This window comes from Lampris incognitus, chromosome 15 (assembly GCF_029633865.1).
Source record: "Lampris incognitus isolate fLamInc1 chromosome 15, fLamInc1.hap2, whole genome shotgun sequence".
Lineage (NCBI taxonomy): Eukaryota > Metazoa > Chordata > Actinopteri > Lampriformes > Lampridae > Lampris > Lampris incognitus.
Window position 1 is genome coordinate 264,181 of NC_079225.1, and position 25,167 is coordinate 289,347.

Consider the following 25,167-nt stretch of genomic DNA (forward strand, 5'->3'; position numbering starts at 1 on the left):
CCGGCGTTACTACAGAACTGCACCGCCCGCGATGGCACGGGGCACATTTATCCTCTCCAGCGGCAAACCGCTATCTTTGTCTCATCGCATTTCTTCGAGGACTACAACAGCTCCGTTGTTGCACTGCAGGCGTCTTTTTAATTTTCCAGATCTGAATTAGATTACATCTATATATATTAAACGAATAATATATATTATAAATTAAATCATATGAAACCCCTTGTTCTTCAGCCGGTAGACTCGGTTGCCCTGACTTGATTCTGCGTGGTAGTTAACATTTGATGCCATGCCGTTAGATCTTTTCTGAGCTCTGCAAGTTGCAGCCTACTCGAGAGGAAACGGGTCTCCTGCGGTGGACGTGGTGGTTTGGAGGTGATGCTTGCGAGATTTATGGGAGGCTCTTGCCTTGAGACACACGTTCCCACCCAGCACATAACTCTCAACACCTTCCCAGCCTCTAAGCTGAGCTGATAAGTAGGATAGAGTAAATAGATCTGGCCCATCACTGAGAGGAAACTAAACTTAGTGTGTGTGTGAGGGGGAGGAGGACCCAACTCGCTGCCCGATGCCCACCTCTGTGCTCAGCACCTTAAATGGCAGTGGGTACAAACCATAGCTGATGCACAGCGGGTTCTGTTTAGAGAAACTGAGACGTTCTCACTCATAAGTTCTTTATCGGAGCATGCAGAAATGGTGAAAAGATGTTGCCGTGGCCTCTGGTGGGGGTCTTAATGTGTAATTAATGAATAAATAAGTTGAGCATCGTGATGTCCTATATGAAGGAAGGAGAGGAAGAGATGGAAACAGATGATCCGCTGTGGCGACTCCTAACGGGAGCAGCCGAAAGTAGTAGTAGTGGCATCATGATGTCCTACTAATATTACAAATTAGCATTGCTGGGGTGTCCGTCTCTTCCGTTGCCGACCAACACGGGGATCGCCAGTTCGAATCCCTGTGTTACCTCTGGCTTGGTCGGGCGTCCCTACAGACACAATTGGCCATGCCTGCGGGTGGGAAGGTGCATGTGGGTGTGTGTCCTGGACGCTGCACTAGCGCCTCCTCTGGTTGGTGGGGGCGCCTGTTTAGGGGGGAGGGGGAACTTGGGGGAATAACATGATCCTCCCACACACTACGTCCCCCTGGCGAAACTCCTCACTGTCAGGTGAAAAGAAGTGGCTGGTGACTCCACATGTATTGGAGGAGGCATGTGGTAGTCTGCAGCCCTCCCCGGATCAGCAGAGGGGGTGGAGCAGTGACTGGGGAGAAAGGCTCGGGAAGAGTGGGGTAATTGGCCAAGTACAATTGGGGGGGAGAAAAGGGGGAAAATCCAAAAATAAAATAAAAAAGTTGCATTGCTATGGTGATCATTCACTATGTCTGATACTCCGCGTGATGTTGGACTAGAGTAAGTATAATTGGCACTGTTGCCAAATACCACGTCAGACATGAGCCGACCTCGTAATGGGGCGTTTTTCTACCGGTGTGTTGTGTTTAGGCAGAGTAGAGATGCAGCACCCGAAGGTTAGATTCCCTTGATGAGCTTAGAGAATGTTCCGGTGGCTCATCTGCATGACCACTTACCTTTGATTATTGCTGAGGTGTGATATTATCTGTGCTACCAGTAAGCCAGTCTAAGCTACTCTGCTCTCCCTCTCATTTAACTTCACTCCCCTTTGTCTTTAGCTCTCATTTGACCATTGTGTTTGCCACCTTTAAAATTATCTTTTTTTATTTTAATGCACACTTCAAATGTAATCAAATGGTGGAAGTTGAAGAAGGAAGGCTGTTGTGTGGAGTTCAGGGAGGAGGTAAGACAGGCACTGGGTGGTAGTGAAGAGTTGCCGGATGGCTGGACAACCACTGCAGGAATAGTGAGGGAGACAGCTAGGAAGGTACTTGGTGTGTCATCAGGACAGAGGAAGGAAGACAAGGAGATTTGGTGGTGGAATGAGGAAGTACAGCAAAGTATACGGAGGAAAAGGTTGGCAAAGAAGAAGTGGGATAGTAAGAGAGATGAAAGAAAGTAGACAGGAGTACAAGGAGATGCAGCGTAAAGTGAAGAGAGAGGTGGCCAAGGACTTGTACCGATCGGCTAGACAGAGGGACTGAGCTGGGAAGGATGAGCAGCAAGTTAGGGTGATGAAGGATAGAGATGGAAATGTGCTGACAAGCGAGGAGAGTGTGTTGAGAAGGTGGAAGGAGTAGTTTTAGGGGCTGATGGATGAAGAAAAAGAGAAAACAGGTTGGATGATGTGGGGATAGTGAATCAGGAAGTGTGGTGGATTAGCAAGGAGGAAGTGAGGGCAGCTATGAAGAGGATGAAGAGTGGCAAGGCAGTTGGTCCTGATGACATACCTGTGGAGGCATGGAGGTGTTTAGGAGAGATGGCAGTGGGGTTTTAACTAGATTGTTTAACACAATCTTGGAAAGTGAGAGGATGCCTGAGGAGTGGAGAAGAAGCATACTGGTACCGATTTTCAAGAATAAGGGTGATGTGCAGAACTGTAGCAAATACAGAGGAATGAAGTTGATCAGCCACAGCATGAAGATTTGGGAAAGAGTAATAGAAGCTAGGTTAAGAGGAGAGGTGACGATCAGCGAGCAGCAGTATGGTTTCATGCCACGAAAGAGCACCACAGATGTGATGTTTGCTTTGAGAATGCTGATGGAGAAGTATAGAGGTGGCCAGAAGGAGGTGCATTGTGTCTTTGTAGATTTAGAGGAAGCATATGACAGGGTGCCGAGAGAGGAGGTGTGGTATTGTATGAGGAAGTCGAGAGTTGCAGAGAAGTATGTAGGAGTGGTGCAGGATATGTATGAGGGAGGTGTGACAGTGGTGAGGTGTGTGGTTGGAATGACAGATGGGTTCAAGGTGGAGGTGGGATTACATCAAGGATCGGCTCTGAGCCCTTTCTTGTTTGCAATGGTGATGGACAGGTTGACGGACGAGATCAGGCAGGAGTCTCGTGGACGATGATGTTTGCGGACGACATTGTGATCTGTAGTGAGAGTAGGGTGCAGGTTGAGGAGAGCCCGGAGAGGTGGAGGTATGCACTGGAGAGAAGAGGAATGAAAGTCAGTAGGAGCAAGATGGAGTACCTATGCTGAATGAGAGGGAGGACAGTGGAATGGTGAGGATGCAAGGAGTGGAGGTGACAAAGGTGGATGAGTTTTACTTCGAGTCAACTGTCCAAAGAAACGGGGAGTGCAGAAGAGAGGTGAAGAAGAGAGTGCAGGCAGGGTGGAGTGGGTGGAGAAGAGTGTCAGGAGTGGTTTGTGACAGAAGGGTACCAGCAAGAGTTAAAGGGAAGGTTTACAAGATGGTAGTGAGACCAGCTATGTTATATGGTTTGGAGACAGTGGCACTGATGAAGAGACAGGAGGAGGAGCTGGAGGTGGCAGAGGTGAAGATGATAAGATTTTCACTGGGAGTGATGAAGAAGGACAGGATTAGGAACGAGTATATTAGAGGGACCGCTCAGGTTGGACGGTTTGGAGACAAAGCAAGAGAGACAAGGTGGAGATGGCTTGGACATGTGTGGAGGAGAGATGCTGGGTATACTGGGAGAAGGATGCTGAATATGGAGCTGCCAGGGAAGAGGAGAAGAGGAAGGCCAAAGAGGAGGTTTATGGATGTGGTGAGGGAGGACATGCAGGTGGTTGGTGTGACAGAGGAAGATGCAGAGGACAGGAAGAGATGGAAACATGATCCACTGTGGCGCCTCCTAACAGGAGCAGCAGGAAGTAGTAGTAGTAGTAGTGGTAAATAAACAAGAAACATTATCATGCAGTTCATGGGACCATGAAAGGACGCGAGAATGTACTATTTAACCGAGGGAAATGTTGTGCCAATTAAACTCACTGATGGGAGGCGGCAGGGCGAATATGCGACGCACAGCAACAAACGGTACGTGAGTAAAGTGTTTGCGTGAATGTGTGTGTAAATGAAATAGAACCACCAACTGTGCACCCTTGGTCATACTACTGAAACGGAGAAGGAAAGAGGGATGATGGCGGGTTTACGAACTACTTAGTGAGAATGGAAGGGAGCGGGGAAGGTGTGTTGTTTGTGCTTGTGCTTCCCGCAGTCAGTGATGGAGCCACACCGTCACATTTTGTTCATTCAGATCTATGCTGTGGGTCGTCGTGCTGAAAGGTGAAATTCTTTTTTTTTTGGCTTTTCTCCCCTCTTTTTCTCCCCAATTCTACTTGGCCAATTACCCTATTTTCTAAGCCGTCCTGGTTGCTGCTCCATCCCCTCTGCTGATCCGGGGAGGGCTGCCGACTACCACGTCTCCTCCAATACATGTGGAGTCATCAGCCGCTTCTTTTCACCTGACAGTGAGGAGTTTCGCCAGGGGGACGTAGCGCATAGGAGGATCATGCTACCCCCCCCCCAGTTCCCCCCCCCCCGAACAGGCATCTTGACCGACCAGAGGAGGCACTAGTGCAGCAACCAGGACACATACCCACATCCGGCTTCCCACCCGCAGACACAGCCAATCCCCATGTTGGTAGAACATGGACTGGACCCCCACGCCACCGGACGCCCCTGAAAGGTGAAATTCTTCTTCATCTTTCTAGCAGATGCCTGAAGGTGTTGCACCAAAATCGACTGGTATTTGGAGCTCTTCATGATCCCCTCCAGCTCGACTAAAGCCTCAGAGTTCCGACTGAAGAAAAGCAGCCCCCAAAGCACGACGCTGCCACCGCCATGCTTCTCCGTGGGTATGGTGATCTTGTGGTGATGTGCCGTGTTGTTTTTGTGCCAAACGGACCTTTTGGAATTATGGCCAGAAAGTTCAAACTTGGTCTCATCAGACCATAACGTATTTTTCCACATGGTTTTGGGAGACTGGATGTACCCTGTTGCAAAATTTAGCTGGGATTGGATGTTTTCTTCATGTGAAAAGGCTTCTGTCTTGCCGCCCTACCCCACAGCCCAGATATATGGAGAATACAGGAGATTGTTGTCACATGCGGGGAGCAACCAATACTTGGCAGAGATTCCTGCAGCTCCTTTAATGTTGCTGCAGGCCTCTTGGCAGCCTCCCTGACCAGTTCTCTCATCAATTTTGGAGGGACATCCCTTTCTAGGTAATGTCGCTGTTGTGCCATATTTTCACCCCTTGTTGGTGATTGTCTTCACAGTGTTCCGTGGGAGATCTGATGCCTTGGAGAGTCTTCTGTACTCCTCTCCTGATCGATACCTTTCAACAATGAGATCCTGTCCATGCTTTGTAAGCTCTTTGTGGACCGTGGCTTTTGTAGTTGGATGCAACCAAGAAGATGTCATGCAAATGCTGCTTTTTCTTCTTCTTCTGCTGCTGCTGCTGCTGCTTCTTCTTCTTCGGGATTGAAAATACATCCAAGGACATCATTTCCAGCATTCCCCGCGAAGATTGCTTTCAGGTCCATGTGCACAATTCCTTTTTGTTCCAACATAGCTTTCAGTACGGTTCTCTCTCTTGCATATGTTGGGCAAGTAAAAAAATGTGTCCCACTGTCTCTGATTGATGGCAGACATCACAGTTCTCAGTTTGATGTTCCCCGATGAGTTGCCATGGAGAATTTAGTCTAGTATGCCCCGATCTTAACCTGCTAATGATGTTCTGTTCACTCCTGCCCCCCCCCCAAGTCCTTTCTACTCCTACTTCCTGTTGGATCGCAGGAAAATCCTACAGGAAGAGCTAAATTTTATTTAGGGTTGATCAGTCTCTTTAATTGACAACAGGTATATACTGCTATTTAAACTATTTCACATGATTTTGAATGTGCTGGGAATGAATGTGAGGGTGTGCACACTTGTGCCACCAAGTCGTTGTAAGTTTAGTATTATTCTTTTTTTCTCACCTCCCGTGAGAATATTCAATCTTATTGGCTGTTGATGGGCCACCAAAGAGTAATAGACGGTCAACTTCTTTTGACGATAAACCAGTTGGTCATGTAACATCGACCGGTCGCTCAGCGCCATAGAAAACGGATGAATGTGTGACGACTCGTCAGTCATGTCGATGGTAGTGTGAACGCAGCATTAATCCATGATGTTGGCGCTATGCTTACGGTGAACACTGTGCATTGTCATTTTTATTTGAAGAATCTTGTGAAGCTATCAAAATTATATTTTTATGTGAACCGTGACCGGAGTCTTATCGTATCACTGGGTTAAGTGGACCTTTTAATGTATTTTTATAGGTTGCAATTTCGAACATTGGAAAAGGGTTCTGACACGATTTATCGTAGTTTCATTTTATTACATCACAAAAATCTGCCATTTTAACAGGGGTGTGTAGACTTTTTAGACGTTTTATGTCCTGCCTCTCTACGTGTGTGTGTGTGTGTGTGTGTGTGTGTGTGTGTGTGTGCACTTTTTAGGACTACACTGGGTCAAATTTTCTGATTTTGCAGAAGGAATCGCCTCATCTGAATTTAGTGAAGCCTGAAAAGCCGACATTCCTGTGTTGAGTGCAACAAGCGAGGCCTTTTGTAAACACTGAAAACAAACTGAGCAAATGACCTACACTCACTTTAACCTGAGTCATCCGCAGAGTCCAAGACACAGGTTTTGCACACACAAACTATGAGATCTGGAATGCCGCACCTCATATATCCAGTTGTGGCGTTGAAACTTGGCTGGAACACCTTGCACCCGAGTCTACTGGGCGGCTGGGTGTGAGGAGGCGTCATGCAGACGAGGCTGAGAGCACTGCTATGACTACCACTTTTAGGATTTTACCCCTTTAGAGACACCTTGGAGACTTGCTTTCCTCTGCTTGAACAGTGTGTTGCTAGTGTTTTTGTTCAATTTGTCTTCAGTCTGCAGGGCCTCCTCAAATTGGGGTGGGAATCTTTCAGAATCTCACGATTTGATTCGATTTTGATTCTTGGGGTCACGATTCGATTCAAAATCAACTTTCGATTCAAGAGGATTCCCGGTTCAAAATCGATTCTAGATTTGGTACATAGGGGGGCTAATTTCAGGATCTACTCCAGTCCGCTGTGCGCTAAGAAAGGCAGTGTGGCAAATTATGGCATGACAGCAGACTAAAGTGTGTATAAGATTATGTAGTTTTTATGTTTGAAAAAGTTATCAATTGATTGCAGTAATGTGAACACACAAATGCAAACCTAACCATTCTCGGTAAAAAACCGACACGATGGTTTGTCGTACTCTGGCTCAATATTTTGGATCATAAATCTAAAGCCTTCATTGTGGACTACGCGGTAGGGGTGCAGATCTTTTGAAATGAAACGGGTGATCGATCTAGTTGGGTTTTTTTCCATCTCATCTCATCTTCAGCCGCTTTTTCCGGGGTCGGGTCGCAGTGGCAGCAAGCTAAGTAGGGCACTCCAGACGTCCCCAGCAACGCCCTCCAGCTTCTCCATGGGAATCCCAAGGTGTTCCCAGGCCAGATTGGACATGTAGTCCCTCCAGCGAGTTCTGGGTCTACCCCGGGGTCTCCTCCCAGTTGGACGTGCCCGGTAAACCTCCAAAGGAAGGCACCCAGGAGGCATCCTAAGCAGATGCCCAAACCACCTCAACTGGCTCCTTTGGATGCGAAGGAGCAGTGGCTCTACTCCGAGCTCCCTCCAGATGTCCAAGCTCCTCACCCTATCTCTAAGGCTGAGCCCAGACACCCTACAGAGGAAACTCATTTCAGCCGCTTTTATCCATGATTTCCCCCTTTCGGTCACTACCCAAAGCTCATGACCATGGGTGAGGGTTGGAACGAATATTGACTGGTAAATTGAGAGCTTTGCCTTCCGGCTCAGCTCCTTCTTTGCCACAGCGATCCGGTACAACTTTCGTATTACTGCTGATGCTGCACCAATCCGCCTGTCAGTCTCCTGCTCCATCCTACCCTCACTCGTGAACAAGACCCCGAGATAATTGAATTCCTTCACTTCTTTTTTTTTGCCTGTTCAGAATTGGCTGGGAGTTTAGTTCAGAATTGGCTGGGAGTTTAGTTCAGAATTGGCTGGGAGTTTGGTTCACAATTGGCTGGGAGTTTGGTTCAGAACTGGCTGGGAGTTTGGTTCAGAATTGGCTGGGAGTTTGGTTGAGAACTGGCTGGGAGTTTGGTTCAGAACTGGCTGGGAGTTTGGTTCAGAATTGGCTGGGAGTTTGGTTCAGAACTGGCTGGGAGTTTAGTTCAGAACTGGCTGGGAGTTTGGTTCAGAACTGGCTGGGAGTTTAGTTCAGAACTGGCTGGGAGTTTGGTTGAGAACTGGCTGGGAGTTTGGTTCAGAACTGGCTGGGAGTTTGGTTGAGAACTGGCTGGGAGTTTGGTTCAGAACTGGCCGGGAGTTTGGTTCAGAACTGGCTGGGAGTTTGGTTCAGAACTGGCCGGGAGTTTGGTTCAGAACTGGCTGGGAGTTTGGTAAAGTTGTGTAGTGTGCATTGGTTGTGTGTTAATGTTGCAGCAGGTCATTGTTCTACTTCTTTCGACTCTGGTTGATGGCGTATGATGTGAGACCTAACATTTTGTAGTGTTCCCGAAATACTTAGCTTTCATTCTGCAAATCTTGCATACTGAATGAGTCGTGTCAAGCTCCTTCTTCCTCGGGAGATTACAAAATCCGAAACGCGTCCAAGCGCTTGCCTTCAATGATGATGGGACTGGCTGAGTTTGCTGCTGCTCCATGTTTTAGAAAGGCTGCGGAGAGCTAACGTTGGCAGGGACTGATGGGCCTCTGTTGGGTTTTCCAGAAGTTGGAACAGGTGCGTGGCAAGTCAACATTGCCAGCAGTGAAGAGGCTGTGTAAGACTGAAAAAACCTTTTTGAAAATGTATTTTTGGAATTTGTGAATCTATTCAGAATCGTAGAAGATGAGAATCGCGATTCTTACGTGAATCGATCCCCCCCCCATCCTCAAAGTAAGGTCCAGTTTCCATGGGTGGCCCGTTTGCACAGTCTGGTCTCAGAGCTGATTGGTTTTGGTTGTTGTCGCAAGTTGTATGTGACAGCTGTCCCAAAACTGAGTCAAGTTTGGCATGATTATCTTACTTTAGACCTGTGGCTGGTTATTATTCTGAAGACACGGATTTGTCTCTCTGCTCTATACAGAGTGATAACGTTGAACGTCCGTACCAAGGCTATTTGCATAAAATTAGCAGCGTTTTGTTTTTTATTTTAAAGGTGAAAATGAGAAAACTGCGCTTGCTTTTATATGCTGATGACTTGAACCTCGTGGTACCAAGGGTTTGACTTAAGAGAAGTTGTGTCGTGTAGCGTCCTCTGGTTTATGAGGTGGCATTTTAGCTTACCCCTGTGACAACATGTTCTGTCATCCCTCATATTAAAAACAAAAAACAAATCTTGAGCACCCCGTCAGCTGAATGGTTACGGCGCATGCCACGTAATGTCCCTGGTCAGATTCTAGCCAGTGACCTTTGTTTCATGTCGTACCCATCTCTCCCTCCCCTTGTTTCCCGTCTGTAACTTCACTATCCTCTATCCAAGAAAGGCAAAAAATGGCCAAAAAAACTCTTGTTTTGTACAAAATATTGCTTTTCCTCGATATTTTCTGTGGAAATTTAGAGAAATGTCCTTTCCCTCTCCTTCAAAGATCGCCAGCTGGTCCTCCTCAGATCCATGCGACCCAGACCCATGTGAGAACGGGGCTACCTGCCACGGCATGGCTCAGGACTTCTACTGCGCTTGTCCTGAAGGCTACGAGGGAAAGACGTGTGCCCAGGTCAAGGACCACTGCCGGACCACTCCTTGTCAAGGTGACTGATGCGCTAGAATGGATAGGCCAGATCTAATCCGGGTATTTTTACTAAATGGTGGCGGCACGGTGGCGCAGTGGTTAGCGCTGTCACCTCACAGCAAGAAGGTCCTGGGTTCGAGCCCCGGGGTAGACCGACTTTGGGGGTCATCCCGGGTCGTCCTCTGTGTGGAGTTTGCACGTTCTCCCCGTGTCTGCGTGGGTTTTCTCCGGGGGCTCCGGTTTCCTCCCACAGTCCAAAGACGTGTAGGTCAGGTGAATCAGCCGTACTACATTGTCCCTAGGTGTGTGTGTGTGGGTGGGGGGGTGGGGGGTGGCTGTGATGGCCTGGCGGCCTGTCCAGGGTATCTCTCCGCCTGCCGCCCAGTGACTGCTGGGATAGGCTGCAGCATCCCCGCGACCCTGAGAGCAGGATAAGCGGTTTGGATAATGGCTGGATGGATGGACGGACATGAAATGGTCAAGATGGTGGATGGATTGCATTTATGTGGTGTTTTTCTTGCTGCAGCATCCACTCTAACGAATGCCTCACATTCAGCCGTGCACACACACACTCGTCCACCGGCGAGCCGGGAACAGTTTGGGGACAGGTGACTTGCTCAAGGGCACCTTGACATTTTTGCAAGGAGGAGCTGAGAATGGAACTGGCAACCCTCCAGTTACCAGGTGACCTGCTCTATCTCCAAGCCGCTGTTGCCCCTACCATTAAGAAGAGCTCATATCTACCTTTTTCATACTAGAAAGTACCAGAATGTTATGTTTGACATGAATCTGTGTCTGTACTCAACATCGCAGGTCCACGCTGCGTTCATTCGTCCTCTCCTCTCCCAGATGGACAATGTGTTACTGAAAGAAACTGACACGTTACACACTTTTTTGGGTCATTTTAGTGATTGACAGCTGCACCATTGCTGTTGCGTCAAACGACTCGGCTGAAGTGCTCCACATCTCCTCCAACGTGTGTGGGCCGCGGGGTCGCTGCATCAGCCAGCCAGGAGGCAACTTCACTTGTGTTTGCGACCCAGGCTTCAGCGGCGCCTACTGCCACGAGAGTACGTACTTCCTGTAGTCTCTGCCTACCACTGAAGTAACATGTTTCAGTTTGACAATCGACTAAACGCTGTACTGCTATTGTGAGTCCTGCTAACGTCTGAAGTTGGAAAAAAGCATCTATAAATGCTGGGCTGATCTTGTTTTCCAGTTTTTACCTGTAACGTTGAAACGTTTTCACTTAAGACAGCCCTGATTACAGTGTTCTCTATATGCCCCCCCCCCCCAGATATAAATGACTGTATCGGTAGCCCCTGCAGGAACGGTGGGACCTGCATCGATGGAGTCAACTCCTTCCAGTGCTTCTGTGCTGATGGCTGGGAGGGTCGACTATGTGACCTCAGTGAGTCCCTTTTCCCTTTCCTTCCTGTCCGCCACCGTCAAGCCCCCGTCCACAGCAAAAAGCACTGCCTCACAGCTTGAAACCCCCTTTGGAAAAGTGAAAGCAGAGTCGTAGATCATGCATGGGACGTCTTCACTTCCATTCGCTGCATGCAGCGTTTTAAAGGCACCGTGTGTAATATTTATTTTTAAAGGTACCATGTGTAATATTTTTAAAGGTACCGTGTGTAATATTTATTTTTAAAGGTACCGTGTGTAATATTTATTTTTAAAGGCACCGTGTGTAATATTTTTAAAGGTACCGTGTGTAATGTTTGTGCTTGGTTAAAGCATAACATGACTAACACATAGCAGCATGGGCAGTTGAGTAGCACTGACTAAAGTATACAACTCGCATCTCCCCCTCTGCAAATTTCTCAGTTTAGAAAGACAATGTTTTGCAGGGGGGTCCGGGTGGCGTGGTGGTCTATTCCATTGCCTACCAACATGGGGCTCAGCGGTTCGAATCCCCGTGTTGCCTCCAGCTTGGTCGGGTGTCCCTACAGACACAATTGGCCGTGTCTGCGGGTGGGAAGCCGGATGTGGGTATGTGTCCTGGTCGCTGCTCTAGCGCCTCCTCTGGTCGGTTGGGATGCCTGTTCAGGGTGGGGGGGACTGGGGGGAATAGTGTGATCCTCCCATGTGCTGCGTCCCCCTTGGTGAAACTCCTCACTGTCAGGTGAAAAGAAGCGACTGGTGACTCCAGATGTATTGGAGGAGGCATGTGGTAGTCTACAGCCCTCCCCGGACCGGCAGAGGGGGTGGAGCAGAGACCGGGACGGCTCGGAAGACTGGGGTAATTGGCCGGATGCAATTGGGAGAAAGGGGGGGGGTACAATGTTTGATGCCCCGCCCAAAGGCTAAGCTTGCACTCAGTTCTTCACAAGCTACATAGCAATTGCACCAAATTATATTGACTGACCTTGTGTGGAAATGGTGCAGTAGATGTTGGCTGTGTATCCCCACCTTCTGATTCATCTGGCACCGAGCGATGGTAACGCTAATTTCAGTGCAGTTACAGCTGTTGAATGTTGAGATCAGATCCTTGTTCCATTCTTCATTTCTTTTGTACTGTGTTTTTTTTTTATTTTCCCCCCTTTTTCTCCCCAATTGTACTTGGCCAACTACCCCACTCTTCCGAGCCGTCCCGGTCTCTGCTCCACCCCCTCTGCCGATCCGGGGAGGGCTGCAGACTACCACATGCCTCCTCCCATACATGTGGAAACGCCTGCCGCTTCTTTTCGCCTGACAGTGAGGAGTTTCACCAGGGGGATCACGCTATTCCCCCCAGTTCCCCCTCCCCCCTGAACAGGCGCCCCGACCGACCAGAGGAGGCGCCAGTGCAGCGACCAGGACACATACCCACATCCGGCTTCCGACCCGCAGACACGGCCAATTGTGTCTGTAGGGACGCCCGACCAAGCCGGAGGTAACACAGGGATTCAAACCAGCGATCCCTGCGTTGGTAGGCCACGGAGTAGACCACTATGCCACCCGGGCGCCCGGTTTGCACTGTGTTGAAAGAAAGGTAACTAAAGAGCTTCTGTCATTAAACTTTATCTGACCGCCACTGTTGCTCCTCAGATGTGAACGAGTGCAGCCGCAACCCGTGTAAGAACGGTGGACGGTGCGTTGACCAGGTGAACGAGTTCTACTGCGAGTGTGCTGACAACTGGAAGGGCAAGACGTGCCATTCCCGTAAGTTGTACCAATGAGTGTGTGCTTGTATGTAGCTGTTAGCAGCCAACTCGTCCCCGTGCCGAATGCCGTGGTCCTCCCAGAGTAGTGAAGTATGTTGAGAAGCTCTGTTCTCCAGATCATTAGGCTTATCTGAACTAGTTGGCTTCCGGAGGGGGGTTTGACTTCTGAGTGGTGTATTTTATTGGGACCAGGTGTAAGCCAGTGTGACCCCACCACCTGCAGTAACGGAGGGACCTGCTACGACCATGGCGATGCCTTTCGCTGTGCCTGTCCGTCCGGATGGGGAGGAAACACTTGCAATACAGGTGAGCCTCCGGCTTTCTGGTGTCTTGTCACTTTTTGTCATAACAGAAAACTAAACTTCTCAAGTAGGGGAAAAACAATAACTTGGACGCACATGCTTTTGTAAAATCTACAGTGGCTTAAATGGCTTTCACGAGTCTTGAAACTCGTTCGTTACGTGACTCGCCTCAAAGAACTTTCAAGCCAAGTTAACAAGAGCACCAAAGTGACCTTCTCACCCACATCTACTTATGTAGCAGATGCTTTTATCCAACGTGACCTGCAAGACGGTCAACAACAGGCAGATACATTTGAATGTTACCAGCTAGCATCATATACGCTACATGGTAAACATTGTAGTCAACAGTACATATCAAGTGTTCATGTAACACTAGAACGACCAAGACAGTCATTATAACGGCTTTGGAGTTTCAAAGTTTGGTAACACTTGAGTATGGAGAACATATTCTAAGTAAAAAAAACGTAATTACTAGTGAATTAGTAATGATCAAGATGTCACTTTAGTATGGGGAACATATTCTAAGTAACAAAAACTTAATTTAGAGTAATTTAACACTATGAACACTTGTAGTTTTGTGTTTTGTTATGCAAGAACAGACCATATTCATTAAGTGTTAGTAAGGGAGAATAACTCTTCTTGTGGTACTACCACCTTATAAAGGCCATACTAAGCAAAGCATATTGAGATGGTACTACTAATAAGCAATACTTCTGAGGTTATAGAGGGAAAACTCATAGTTAATGGCTTACTGGTTGTATAATAAGGCCATGCAGAATAAGGCCTTAATGAGTACGTAATAATGACCAATTAAGAGCCAATATGTTGCTAATTTGCATGCTAATAAGCACCTAATTAATCGTGACTACGTTCCCCATACTAAAGTGTTACCCAAAATACATACAAAGTGCATTACCTCACGCCAGAAAACAGACAAATTATGCAGACAAGTGCAAGAAGAAAATGGTTCAATAATGGTCACCAATAGTAATGGTGTTAAGTAAGTAAGGGTTCAATGGTAACAGCCAGTGCCAATTCATAGTCACTGTAAAGTGCCACCATGCCACCAGAGTCCACTTTAAAGAGCAGCTAAACCTTACACCATTTTGGTGAGATTGTTGACATCTAAAGGTAAAAAAAACATGTGAAGGTTAAAACTTGGCAAGCAGGTCTCGATACTCTGTGATGTTAGCGTAGCACAATAAACACAGTTGCAGCTATAACATTAATAATGGCTCTTTAAGATATAGGCGTGTCAAAGAACCAGCACTGACAGTACCGTCAGTGTTGGTTCTGTCTGTCAATGCTGATAGGTGTGCTGACTCGAAATGACACAGAGCCATTATTTGTGTTGTTAGTTGCAGCTGTGTTTATCCCGCTATGCTAACATCACAGAGTACCAAGACCAGCCTGCCATCAGAGTTATTATTAATGTTATTATCTGCAGCTATGTTTATCCTGCTATGCTAATGTCACAGAGTACCAAGACCAGCCTGCTATCAGTTATTATTAATGTTATTATCTGCAGCTATGTTTATCCTGCTATGCTAATGTCACAGAGTACCAAGACCAGCCTGCCATCAGAGTTATTATTAATGTTATTATTTGCAGCTATGTTTATCCTGCTATGCTAATGTCAGAGTACCAAGGCCAGCCTGCTATCAGAGTTATTATTAATGTTATTATCTGCAGCTATGTTTATCCTGCTATGCTAATGTCACAGAGTACCAAGACCAGCCTGCCATCAGAGTTGTTATTAATGTTATCTGCAGCTATGTTTATCCTGCTATGCTAATGTCAGAGTACCAAGACCAGCCTGCTATCAGAGCTATTATTAATGTTATTATCTGCAGCTATGTTTATCCTGCTATGCTAATGTCACAGAGTACTAAGTCCAGCCTGCCATGTTTTTAACTTTTACATGGTGTTTAACCTGTAGATGTCAGCAAACTCACTAAAATGGTCTAGGGTTTAGTTGCTCTTTAAGGATTAAGGTAGGCCCGGAAGAGGAATTGTGTTAAGGCCTTTCTTGAAGGAAGGAAGGAAGGAAGGAAGGAAGGAAGGAAGGAAGGAAGGAAGGAAGGAAGGAAGGAAGGAAGGAAGGAAGGAAGGAAGGAAGGAAGGAAGCAAGTTGGTAGCTCTGATAGAGACCAGGTTTTTTCCACTATTTTGGGGCCAGGTGAAACATGTTAACCTGTCTTGGCAAAGATGAGCTTGGATGAATTTGCGAGTACAGGGGTGAATGTATCTTTTATTATTATAATCTGGTCCACGTCTCTGACTCGTCCTCTCTCTGGTGCCATCCTTCTCCACAGCAAAGTACAGCACATGCATCTCCAGTCCCTGTTCCAACGGCGGCACGTGCGTCGGAGGAGGGGATGCCTTCACATGCATATGCAAAGAAGGCTGGGAAGGCCCGACCTGCAGCCAAAGTTAGTTTTCCTCTAATCTCACCTCTGAAGGCACAGTTCAACACCTACAAGTGTGTAGGTCATGTAATGTGGACCGCCCAGATGCAGAACCGGGGGGTTGTGGAATGAGTGCTTCTGTTGCACTTTGGTTGTTAGAGTTTCATTGTGACATGTTCGTTGTCACTTTCTTAGATTTTTCACAGTATAAAACATTAATTTTCTGTCAGTTAGCTTCAGAAGTATTTGAAATTCAGAATGGACTGCATCGTCGTAATATTTCAGGAAACAGGATTTACTAGTCAGAGTTGGTTGATGAGCCAGTAGTGTCCGTTCCCTACTGACACACTACTCAGCCATCAAAACAGTACCACGTAGCATGCTTGTAGATGTGTGGTGATACTGTTGAGATTTAAGGTAAGGCACCGCAGGGTTGTGATGGTTTTTATTGTCAACCAGCTGCATTTATTTTTGTCTGCTTCGTTCAACAGATACGGACGACTGCAACCCTCACCCTTGGTATGTACTGCTATCTGCCAAACACACACAGCACGCACAAAGTAGGCTTTTCTCATGTGGTTTACACCGCATCTCTCTCTCTCTCTCTGTTTCTCTCTGTCTCTCTCAATTCAATTCAATAAAGCTTTATTGGCGTGACTGCATACATTACAATGTTGCCAAAGCGGGTGACAGCAAAATAGGTTAATAGAGTAACTGGTAGAAATATAGAATAGTATTTGAACAGTAATTGACAGTAATTAGAACGGTAATTGACACTGACCCTTAGGCTATCGCATTCTGACACATATTGTGCCGCAAGGTGTGACCTTTGACCCTCTCCTACAATAAGTGGCCATTGTTCTCATCCAGGAGTAGAACATTTGGAATGTGGTTTTCAAATGTCTCCTGGTAGTTTTCTCTGTTGTTCCAGAATTTCTCACAATTTAGCAGGAAGTGCGTCTCTGTCTCCGCCTCACCTGCCGTACAGTGACCACATATTCTTTGCTCTTTTGGTAGCCATGATGTGTTGTGTGTCTGCCCTTGTCAGTGGCTAGACTGTGGTCAGCGAGCCTGTAGTTGGTAAGGATGTGTCTGTGCAGACTGTCTCTGAGAGTGGACAGACAGTCAGCCAGTTTGTCTTCTCTTTTATTCTCTTTTTCCCAGGTCATCATAGTGTAACGTGTGCTCTAGGGCGGTGTTACCTAGAGTAAAAAGGTGTCTACTTTCCTGACACCTGGGCTGCTTCTGGAAGAGCATACTTTTTGTCATTTTTAAGTTTACTGCCAGGGCCCAGTTCTGACAATATTTCTCTAGCAGGTCCAGATGCTGCTGTAGACCCTGTTCTGTGGGAGACAGCACCACCAGGTCATCTGCATAGTGCAAGAATTTCCCTTCTGTGTGGTTTAGGGTGAGGCCAGGAGCTGCAGCTTGTTCCAGTAACAACGCTAACTCATTGATGTAGATATCGAACAGGGTTGGACTCAAACTGCAGCCCTGTCTCACCCCTCGCCCTTGAGTGAAGTATTCTGTTGTTTTGTCACCAAGTTTTACTCCACATTTAGTTTCCAAATATATAGATTCGATTATGTCAAACACTTTACCCCCTACGCCACTTTGGCTGATTTTATAATGTAAGCCATCATGCCAGATGGAATCAAATGCTTTCTTAAAATCAATGAAGCATGCAAACATTTTTCCTTTATTTTTTGGTAAACATGTTGATTAATTAGGGGGTGTAGGGTGTAGATGTGATCTGTAGTGCGATGATTTGGTGGAAGGCCAATCTGACTCTTACTCAAGGCACTGTGTTCAGTGAGGAAGGCCTGTATTCAGGCATTAAGAATACAGCGGAAGACCTTCCCCAGGTTACTGCTGACACAGATCATCTCTCTCTGTCTCTCCCTCTGTCTCTCTCTGTCTGTCTCGCTCTCTCTGTCTCTCTCTCTGTCTCTCTCTCTGTCTCTCTCTCTGTCTCTCTCTCTGTCTCTCTCTCTCTGTCTCTCTCTCTCTGTCTCTCTCTCTGTCTCTCTCTCTGTCTCTCCCTCTCTCTGTCTGTCTCGCTCTCTCTCCTTTAAGTTTATAAATCCTCTGTCTAAATCTAATCAAAGCTGAGTATTAAGAATCATGAACAGTTTCATGGTTGTAGTTTACATTTAAATGTCCATTGCCCTGCTAGCTGCTAGTCTCTCCTGTGTTGGCAGTGTCCACACATTGCAGCCATGCAGTTGCAGCAACACGCTGCACAGGCCCCATGCAGGAGCTGCATTCTGGGGGATGTTCTGGGGGATGTTCTGGGGGATGGGATGGGGGGTGAGGAGCTGCTAACTGTAGTGGAAATTGTCCCTAAATCAAGCCTCAAAGGGACATCTCTGGGAGGAGTTGCTTCTTGGATTTTGAATAGCGCCAAAGGGCTTGTTGCGGGGGGGGGGTGGAGGGGCAATAAGATCCCGCTGGTTCCGAGAGACCCTCACCCCGTGGAGAATGAGGGGGGGGGGGTTGTCTATTCTTCTCTGGCGACCCTCGGAGGATCAGGGCTTTGAGGAGGAATGGGATAGAGGGATGATGAGATGAGGGGAGGGGAGGGACTGGACACGCCTATTTGCATCTGAAAGGTGGAGGGTTTGTATTGATGAGTTGAATTGAGCCTTGTGACACCACACACACACACACACACACACGGTGTGCTTTGTTGCGGCTGGAAAGGATATGGCTCTTGTACGGCCCTACACAATCTTTTTTCCCCCCTCTTTCTTTCTTCTCAGCTACAATGGAGGCATGTGTGTTGATGGAGTCAACTGGTTCCGCTGTGAATGTGCCCCAGGGTTTGCCGGACCCGACTGCCGCATCAGTAAGTCATTCTACAAACTCACTCGTACATCATGTACTCGCCCACACGGCAGTCACTGCGGAGGTGTGGTGAGCAGAACCGCGCCGCTCCCTTCAGAGTAAAATCCAGCCGTAGTGTTTGATCCCCCCATCACAGGCACCCTCACACAATCACAGCAACAAAGTATATTTTTAGATGGATGCAGGAGGGCAGGGAGGAGGGGGAGCCGTGTGATGTGACACCTAAATGCAAGTCCAAGTCACGCCCCGTACTCCCATTTTCCTCAGTTCTTTAACCCCCAAGGAGGGGGGGGGGACCGCCATACCCCCACAAGCAGAAGACAAATTGCTCGGCGACCATAAATATCCTCGTTCTTTGTTTTGGCTATCTAGCAGCCACCATTCTGGCAGGCATGTGAATTTCTTTCCCTGTGCAAGGACCATCTTTATGGCAGTTGAAAGCTTGGTGTCCATAATTCACTCTGCACAACTGCAGTCCGCTGACTTCCGGTTTCTGCTGCAGCGGTCATACCGGTTTCCTGTTCGTTGAGGCGCGCTATTGACGATGGCATATTTTTCATGATGCCTGCGAGATTTACCATGGATAAATGTCAACCGCGTGCACAGAACTGTCGACAAACTTTCACCTGCGCCTGCCAGCAAACGGGTGAAACGTTTCAAGTTGTACATATCGAGTTACGTCCACAATTATGAGGACGAGCGGACGGACGGACGGAACTGTGGAAAAGCATGCCACTGTCACTAGCACACGCCAACAAACACGAAACCGGTGCGACCGCTGCCGTAGAAACCGGAAGTCAGTGGACCACAGTTATGCACAGAGCCGATTAGGCCACACGCCGTAATGCAAATTCTCTTAGTGAATGGACAGCAGTTCTGATGCGCCACCCCTCAGAAAGCCACGTGCTGAAATATCGTAAGAAGCTATCTGCACAGATTTACTCATTGCTACGACGAGATCTATTGTAATCGTGTGCACAAGTAGAAAAAAAATATTTCAAAATTCAGCTACTAACCTGAAGGATTTGCCTTTTTCCTTCATTTGAACCAGTATGGGGGCATTGAGGTGCTTAGTCCAAAAAAAGTCCTGCTCAGAGGCCAAGCATGAAGAGTAGTAGGGAGGAATAAAGACTAAATCAAGATGCAGGTGAAGCTGGCCGAGGCGGTAGTATGCGTCACCGTTTTGTGGCTGGAGTTCGATTAAAGCGTCTTCTTTTGGGGAATCCTCCCGCTGGTCACCTCCAGGTGTAACCGGGCACGGCCGCACGGCGACACCGGCGCTGTGTGATGTTGCCCGATCTAAAAGGGAATGCCCCTCTCCCCTGTACAGACATCAACGAGTGCCAGTCTTCCCCTTGTGCCTACGGCGCCACCTGTGTGGACGAGATCAATGGCTACCGCTGTCTATGCCCCCTCGGAAGAACAGGACCCCGATGCCAAGAGTGTAAATATATTGTGTCGTACGCTGTATTTACGTAGTTGTACCTCGGTGTGGCGCTCACCGAGCTCCTTCGTGACTGGGTTTTGTCTGTATACGCATGCAGTCGTCGGCGTAGGGAAGACTTGCCGTTATGCCGGGCTGCAGTTTCCCCACGGGAGCCGCTGGGAAGAAGAGTGCAACAGCTGCCACTGCATCAACGGCAACGTAGACTGCACGAAGGTAACGCGACACTCCTGAATAAACTCCCGTAAAATAACCCCTAATGTCGTTCTCGCATTCACGCTCTCCTTTTCTTGTGTACTTTGGTGCCAGGTTATGTGTGGCCGGCGTCTTTGTCTGCTCCAGAAACCAGGGCAGGAACACAAGCGGACGTGCCCGGCTGGGCGAGAGTGTTTGGAGCACAGATACCTCACCTGCTTCTCCTCTCCGTGCTATCAGTGGGGGGTGTGCTCCATCTCTGGACCTCCACCTCCACAAGTGCCCACCAAGTGCCAGCCAAACAGTGGGCACCTGGACAACAGCTGTGCCCGCATGACTCTTATCTTCAACAAGGACAAAGTGCCAGCAGTAAGTATATTGTGGATGTTCCGAGATATCCCCCCCCCCCTTACAAACATTATGCTTGAATTTATTTTCACATTTCCTCCTAGGGAACAACAGTGGAGAATATCTGCTCAGAGCTAAGGTATCTTCCTGACACCCGAAGACTGGCAAAAGATCGTGCATTACTCTTGCTTTGTGACATGTCGCACTCTAACCAGGATGCAGTAGAGGTGGCCATTGTAAGTGATTTAGTCAACACAAAACAATCTTGTTTGTCCCAAATTTGCCTGAGTGAATTATCCTTCATGCCATTAGTAGTGTTTTCAATGCAGTCATTATATTATGCATTACATTTCTGATGAGCAGGATGGACCTGTGTGCTGCTTTCTAATCTCCAAACTAGCTCGCCAAATGTCAACTGTGAAGGGGATGAGATATTCCTCCTCCCCTTATAAATACTTTTTGAAGAACCCTTAAGCCAGGTTCTCGGTATACTCAAATATAGCTGATGACATTACAAGGCTGTAGCTGCGCTGTTTTGTGTTATGATAAATGGGCTGCATTTAACAGAGCAGCACTCAATTCAATTGCTGATCACCCTCTCTTACATCTGCCACCCAAAGGTGGCGGTGTATTAAACATGAATCACCTTTGACATGAGTCGTAGGTCATAGGTGAGTCATAGGTGTCATGAGCCTATCACCAAATGACATGAGTTTATGCAAACTACGTAAAGTTACAAATTACAAAGTTACAAATTACAAAAAAACTCAAAGCAAAGAAAAGAGTAAGGTAAATGTACTTTAGTAAGTAAAAAAAAAAGTAAAGTTTAAAGTTACAAATTACATAAAGTTTATCTGCAGAAATATTTCACTATCACCACATGTCCAAATTCCATTACACACGTTAATGTTTCATATGATTATTTATGTTTGTTTCCTCCCCTCCTTGTCCTTGGGGGTTCGTAGTCTTTCCAGCCTGAGGACCAGCCAGACCACAGTCTAATCCAGGAGGCAGCCAGCACCATAGTGGGCACGTTGGCTAAGCGCCATAATAGCACCATAATGGTGGCAGTCATTGAGGTCAAAGTAGAAACGCAAGTGATGCCCCCTTCAGTGGGTGAGTAATAATGAAAAGGTGTTCCACATGGCTTTGTTATGGGCTCCCTCTGTTACACTGAAGCCAGTTTTCTGTGGAGATGAAAAAGATTCTAAAAATCATGAGTAAATGTAAAAGTAGTTGCATTAGTGAACAATCTATTCATAAAGAATGCTTCTGTCATGGTGGGCTACCTGTTAAAGGGAATTGTGCTTAAATACACATTTAATAACTGCAAAGAAGCTTTTAACATTGGAAATATTAGCTATCTATATGGGGAGAAAAGGGGGGGGCTTATCTTCTATACCTGTGTTACATCCCTGGGCTACTGGCTCTAATCAGAAATGCTGTTTCTTTCCTCTGATTTCACTGTGTTTTCTTTCCCTCTCTCCATCTTATTATGGTCATCTTGATGGGAATAGATTACCTAGTGCCCATACTGTGCGTGGCCGTCTGCTCGCTGTGTCTCCTCTGCATCATCATGTGTGTGTGGTGGACCCGCAAACGAAGAAAAGAGTGTGAGCGGAGGACACGAGCTGCCGCTGCTGATGACAGCATGAACAACCAGTGGGAGCCACTGCGACCGGTGGTGGGACGCCAGCAGCAACAGCAGCAGCTCAAAGACAGCAACAGGGAGGCTGAGCAAGAGCGCAAAAAGCTCATGGGCCCCTCCTGTCGGACATGTGATGGAGGGGAGGAAGAAGAGGAGGAGGAGGAGGAGGAGACTGAGGGGGAGCTTGAGCTAGAGGAAGATGGCGGGTCGGTTTATATGCACTGTACGACTGCGGTGCAGTCCAAAGGGGACTTGATCTGCACCTTGCACAGCTCCAGTTCACCTCTCAAAGCACCCCACCGGACGCCGTTCTACAGCCCCAAAGATAACCGCTGGAAAAATGTCAGCACCGCCTTGGCCGGTCATAAAGACCTCAGAGACCATTGTGTATAAAAAAGAATTCAGAATAGCCAAGAGAAGCCTGTTGCTTGAGTACTCCTATTTTTGACCTATGAAAGAGAAAGGAAAAAAAAAAGGCTTTTAAGTTCAAAAAAGCCATTCTTTCTGTTTTGTTTTTTTTTGTTTTTGTTGTTGCTGTCCTCAGTAAGACATTTTGAGTCTGAATGTTAGAATGACGTGAACTCATATTTTTTCATTATGTTCAGCAGAAATGTCATTTGTATTGAGGCGTGAAAGGGCCTCTGCAATTTTTGTTTTGGAATCGGACCATTTACGCAGTCAGGACTAGTCTACATGGAGAAGAAGAAACCTGTATAAAGAGTTTTGTTGTTTACAGATGATTGTGATTTTGTTCGTTAGCTGGATCCTGTCTGGTGGGGTGGGGTAGAACCACAGATAGAAGGACCGGGAGGGGGGGAGTGGCTTGTTTGTTAGCGGGACCCTGTTGGGTGGGGTGGGGTAGAGCCACAGATAGAAGGAGGGGTAAGGGGGGAGCGGTTTGAGGGCACTTGACTCTGGCAGCCACAACAACCATGACGAGCCACCCTTCGCTCTTTCTCGTCCCGGCATTAAGTGCCGGTCCGCCTGTGGCCGTTCTGCCCCAGCCTTACCATAAACACTCTACCTGAAGGGGGAAGGGGGCAGAAACCCCAGTGCCTACTATGTGGCCTTCCATGTTTTGTCCCTCCTGCATCAGATCTCTTGGCTAAAGGTTCTGTTCGTTGCGGTATTTCAGTTGGTAGCAAGTGCCTTTTTAAGAGCCCTCGCAACGCTCAGAGTCTCGCTGCCCGGTTTGACCTCCTCATTGTTCGAGTCTCAGACAAAAGGGATGAGGTGTACATTTGGAGAATTAAGTTCCACAGCAACACTGTTAAAGGCATTCGATCAAAGACGATATCTGTACATATGTGTAAATACTAAAGGAAGTCGCTCTGTATATTTGAATTTAGTAACTTAAAGACATCACGCATTTTTATTATTTTTTATTATTATTTTTTTTTTTTACAATGTCATTCCTTTTATTTATGCAGGTTTTATAACACTTTACACTGTCATATCCGGCATCTCGCAGTCCAGAACAGCTTTTACAGTAAGGTACCATGTAGGAAGGAATTTCTGAAGGGTTTATAAATGGTCAGTTAGCAGGAATCACATCCTCAATCCAAAGTTGCATCCAGAAAGTGGTGAAACACAAGTAACAGCAAGTAATACTCTTGCTCTACGACTTTAACATGAGCACAAGGTTCTTTAACCATCTTTGCTCCCGCCAAGCCGGTGTCGGCTCCATCAGAAGACCCGGCGGGGAGGTGCTTTGGTCAAAAGCAGCTCCGTGTCGCCCAGCGTCCACCAGTCTCCTCCAGCCTGTTGCTCTTGTTGGATGGACCAGCTCGCTGCATTTTACCCCTCGTGTTCTGTCTGGGTCCACGTGACCCGTCTGAAACTACACCCGCTAACCATGAAGTGTTCATAGGAGTTAACAGTAGTAAGAAGTGAGATCAGGATAACACGTGTTGGGTATTTTTAGATAAATATTACCAATTGTGTCTCTAAAATCCAGAGGTGGCTTGGGTCATATGTCCGGTGAGCAACACATCCACAGCAGAACATGAGGATTAAATGCAGCAATTCCACAAGGGCTGCACCTGAGCAAACATGGTGGCTGACGGAGCCTGTAGACTCAAGGCCGAGCCGCCACCTTACAAACCATCTCTCAGTTATGGCTTAGGGTTAGGGTTAGGGTCAGTTACACACGTGTTGATAGAAAAGGACGTCCCGGCCCAGGACATCACACCAGTCTCTTGCAGCAGCATCTAGCAGTCCGCTGACATTATGGCCTTAGCATGCTTTCCTAGGTGGAGCCATTTCCAGACCCGTCACGAACCCTCTTGTCTCAGGTGCCTTAATGTAAAGTGTCCTGTATTTTTTGTGTAATCGGTGGTTATATGTTATGTTGGTTTGTTTTCATTGTTGAGGACTTAAAACGTTTGTGTGGTGTATTACGGCATGTTAGATTCGCCCAAGTTAAATTGCCCCCCCACCCACCCCACCCCCCCGTCTCACTTGGCTTTAATGGATATTTTCTGAAGTTGAACACTGATGGGGGTTCCTAAGAAGTCCACCACGGCTCATATCGTGTCCACGTGTATGAATCCGATATAACAAATGTAGACATGATGCATTTGTCTATACAAGGCTTTAATGAAGGGAACTTTCTTTTTTTTTCCTTTTTCGGTATATGTATTTTTGAGGCACCAGATGAATCTGGAAGAACTTGCCCAAGAGTCAAGTCACCACCCTGTTTCACATCATGTCTTTGTCTCAGTAAAAAGACGTCACCTTTTCTCCAAATGGGACACCACAAAATAAAGAAATTGAAGCATTCATTCACAGCTGGCGTGGAGTGAGTTCTGCATGTGATCTGTACTTGACTTGCACAGACGAGTGTGTTGTAGTTGCACTTGTGTGTTGTAGTTGCACTTGTGTAAATAGGAAAGAGGGCTGTATGACAGAAAGTTCTCAGTCAGTTGCACACAGTTACACACCTGATCCCACGAATCAGCCAGTAGACCAGTGTTTCTCAACCCAGTCCTCAAGGACCCCCTATCCTGCAGATTTTCATTGTAACCCTGCATACGTAGCTCTGCTTGTACTTACTCAACCAATCATCTCACAGCACTTAATTATGCAAGGTGTGCAAACTCTGACATTCACT

General features: G+C 47.2%; 1 protein-coding gene across 3 annotated transcripts in view; it reads left to right on the forward strand.

The window, feature by feature from the left end:
- Nucleotides 1-22,855, forward strand: part of jag2b (jagged canonical Notch ligand 2b) — a 116,018-nt gene extending 93,163 nt beyond the window's left edge. For all 3 annotated transcript variants that reach the window (XM_056294397.1, XM_056294398.1, XM_056294399.1), the window contains 14 exons: nucleotides 9,571-9,733; nucleotides 10,623-10,784; nucleotides 11,012-11,125; nucleotides 12,748-12,861; nucleotides 13,056-13,169; nucleotides 15,481-15,597; nucleotides 16,065-16,092; nucleotides 18,336-18,421; nucleotides 19,751-19,864; nucleotides 19,965-20,080; nucleotides 20,174-20,428; nucleotides 20,512-20,643; nucleotides 21,373-21,523; nucleotides 21,925-22,855. In XM_056294397.1, the coding sequence (XP_056150372.1) occupies nucleotides 9,571-9,733; nucleotides 10,623-10,784; nucleotides 11,012-11,125; nucleotides 12,748-12,861; nucleotides 13,056-13,169; nucleotides 15,481-15,597; nucleotides 16,065-16,092; nucleotides 18,336-18,421; nucleotides 19,751-19,864; nucleotides 19,965-20,080; nucleotides 20,174-20,428; nucleotides 20,512-20,643; nucleotides 21,373-21,523; nucleotides 21,925-22,448 (2,190 nt within the window). In that variant the 3' untranslated portion in view covers nucleotides 22,449-22,855. The remainder of the gene's footprint in view (nucleotides 1-9,570; nucleotides 9,734-10,622; nucleotides 10,785-11,011; nucleotides 11,126-12,747; nucleotides 12,862-13,055; nucleotides 13,170-15,480; nucleotides 15,598-16,064; nucleotides 16,093-18,335; nucleotides 18,422-19,750; nucleotides 19,865-19,964; nucleotides 20,081-20,173; nucleotides 20,429-20,511; nucleotides 20,644-21,372; nucleotides 21,524-21,924) is intronic.
- Nucleotides 22,856-25,167: the final 2,312 nt, after the last annotated feature.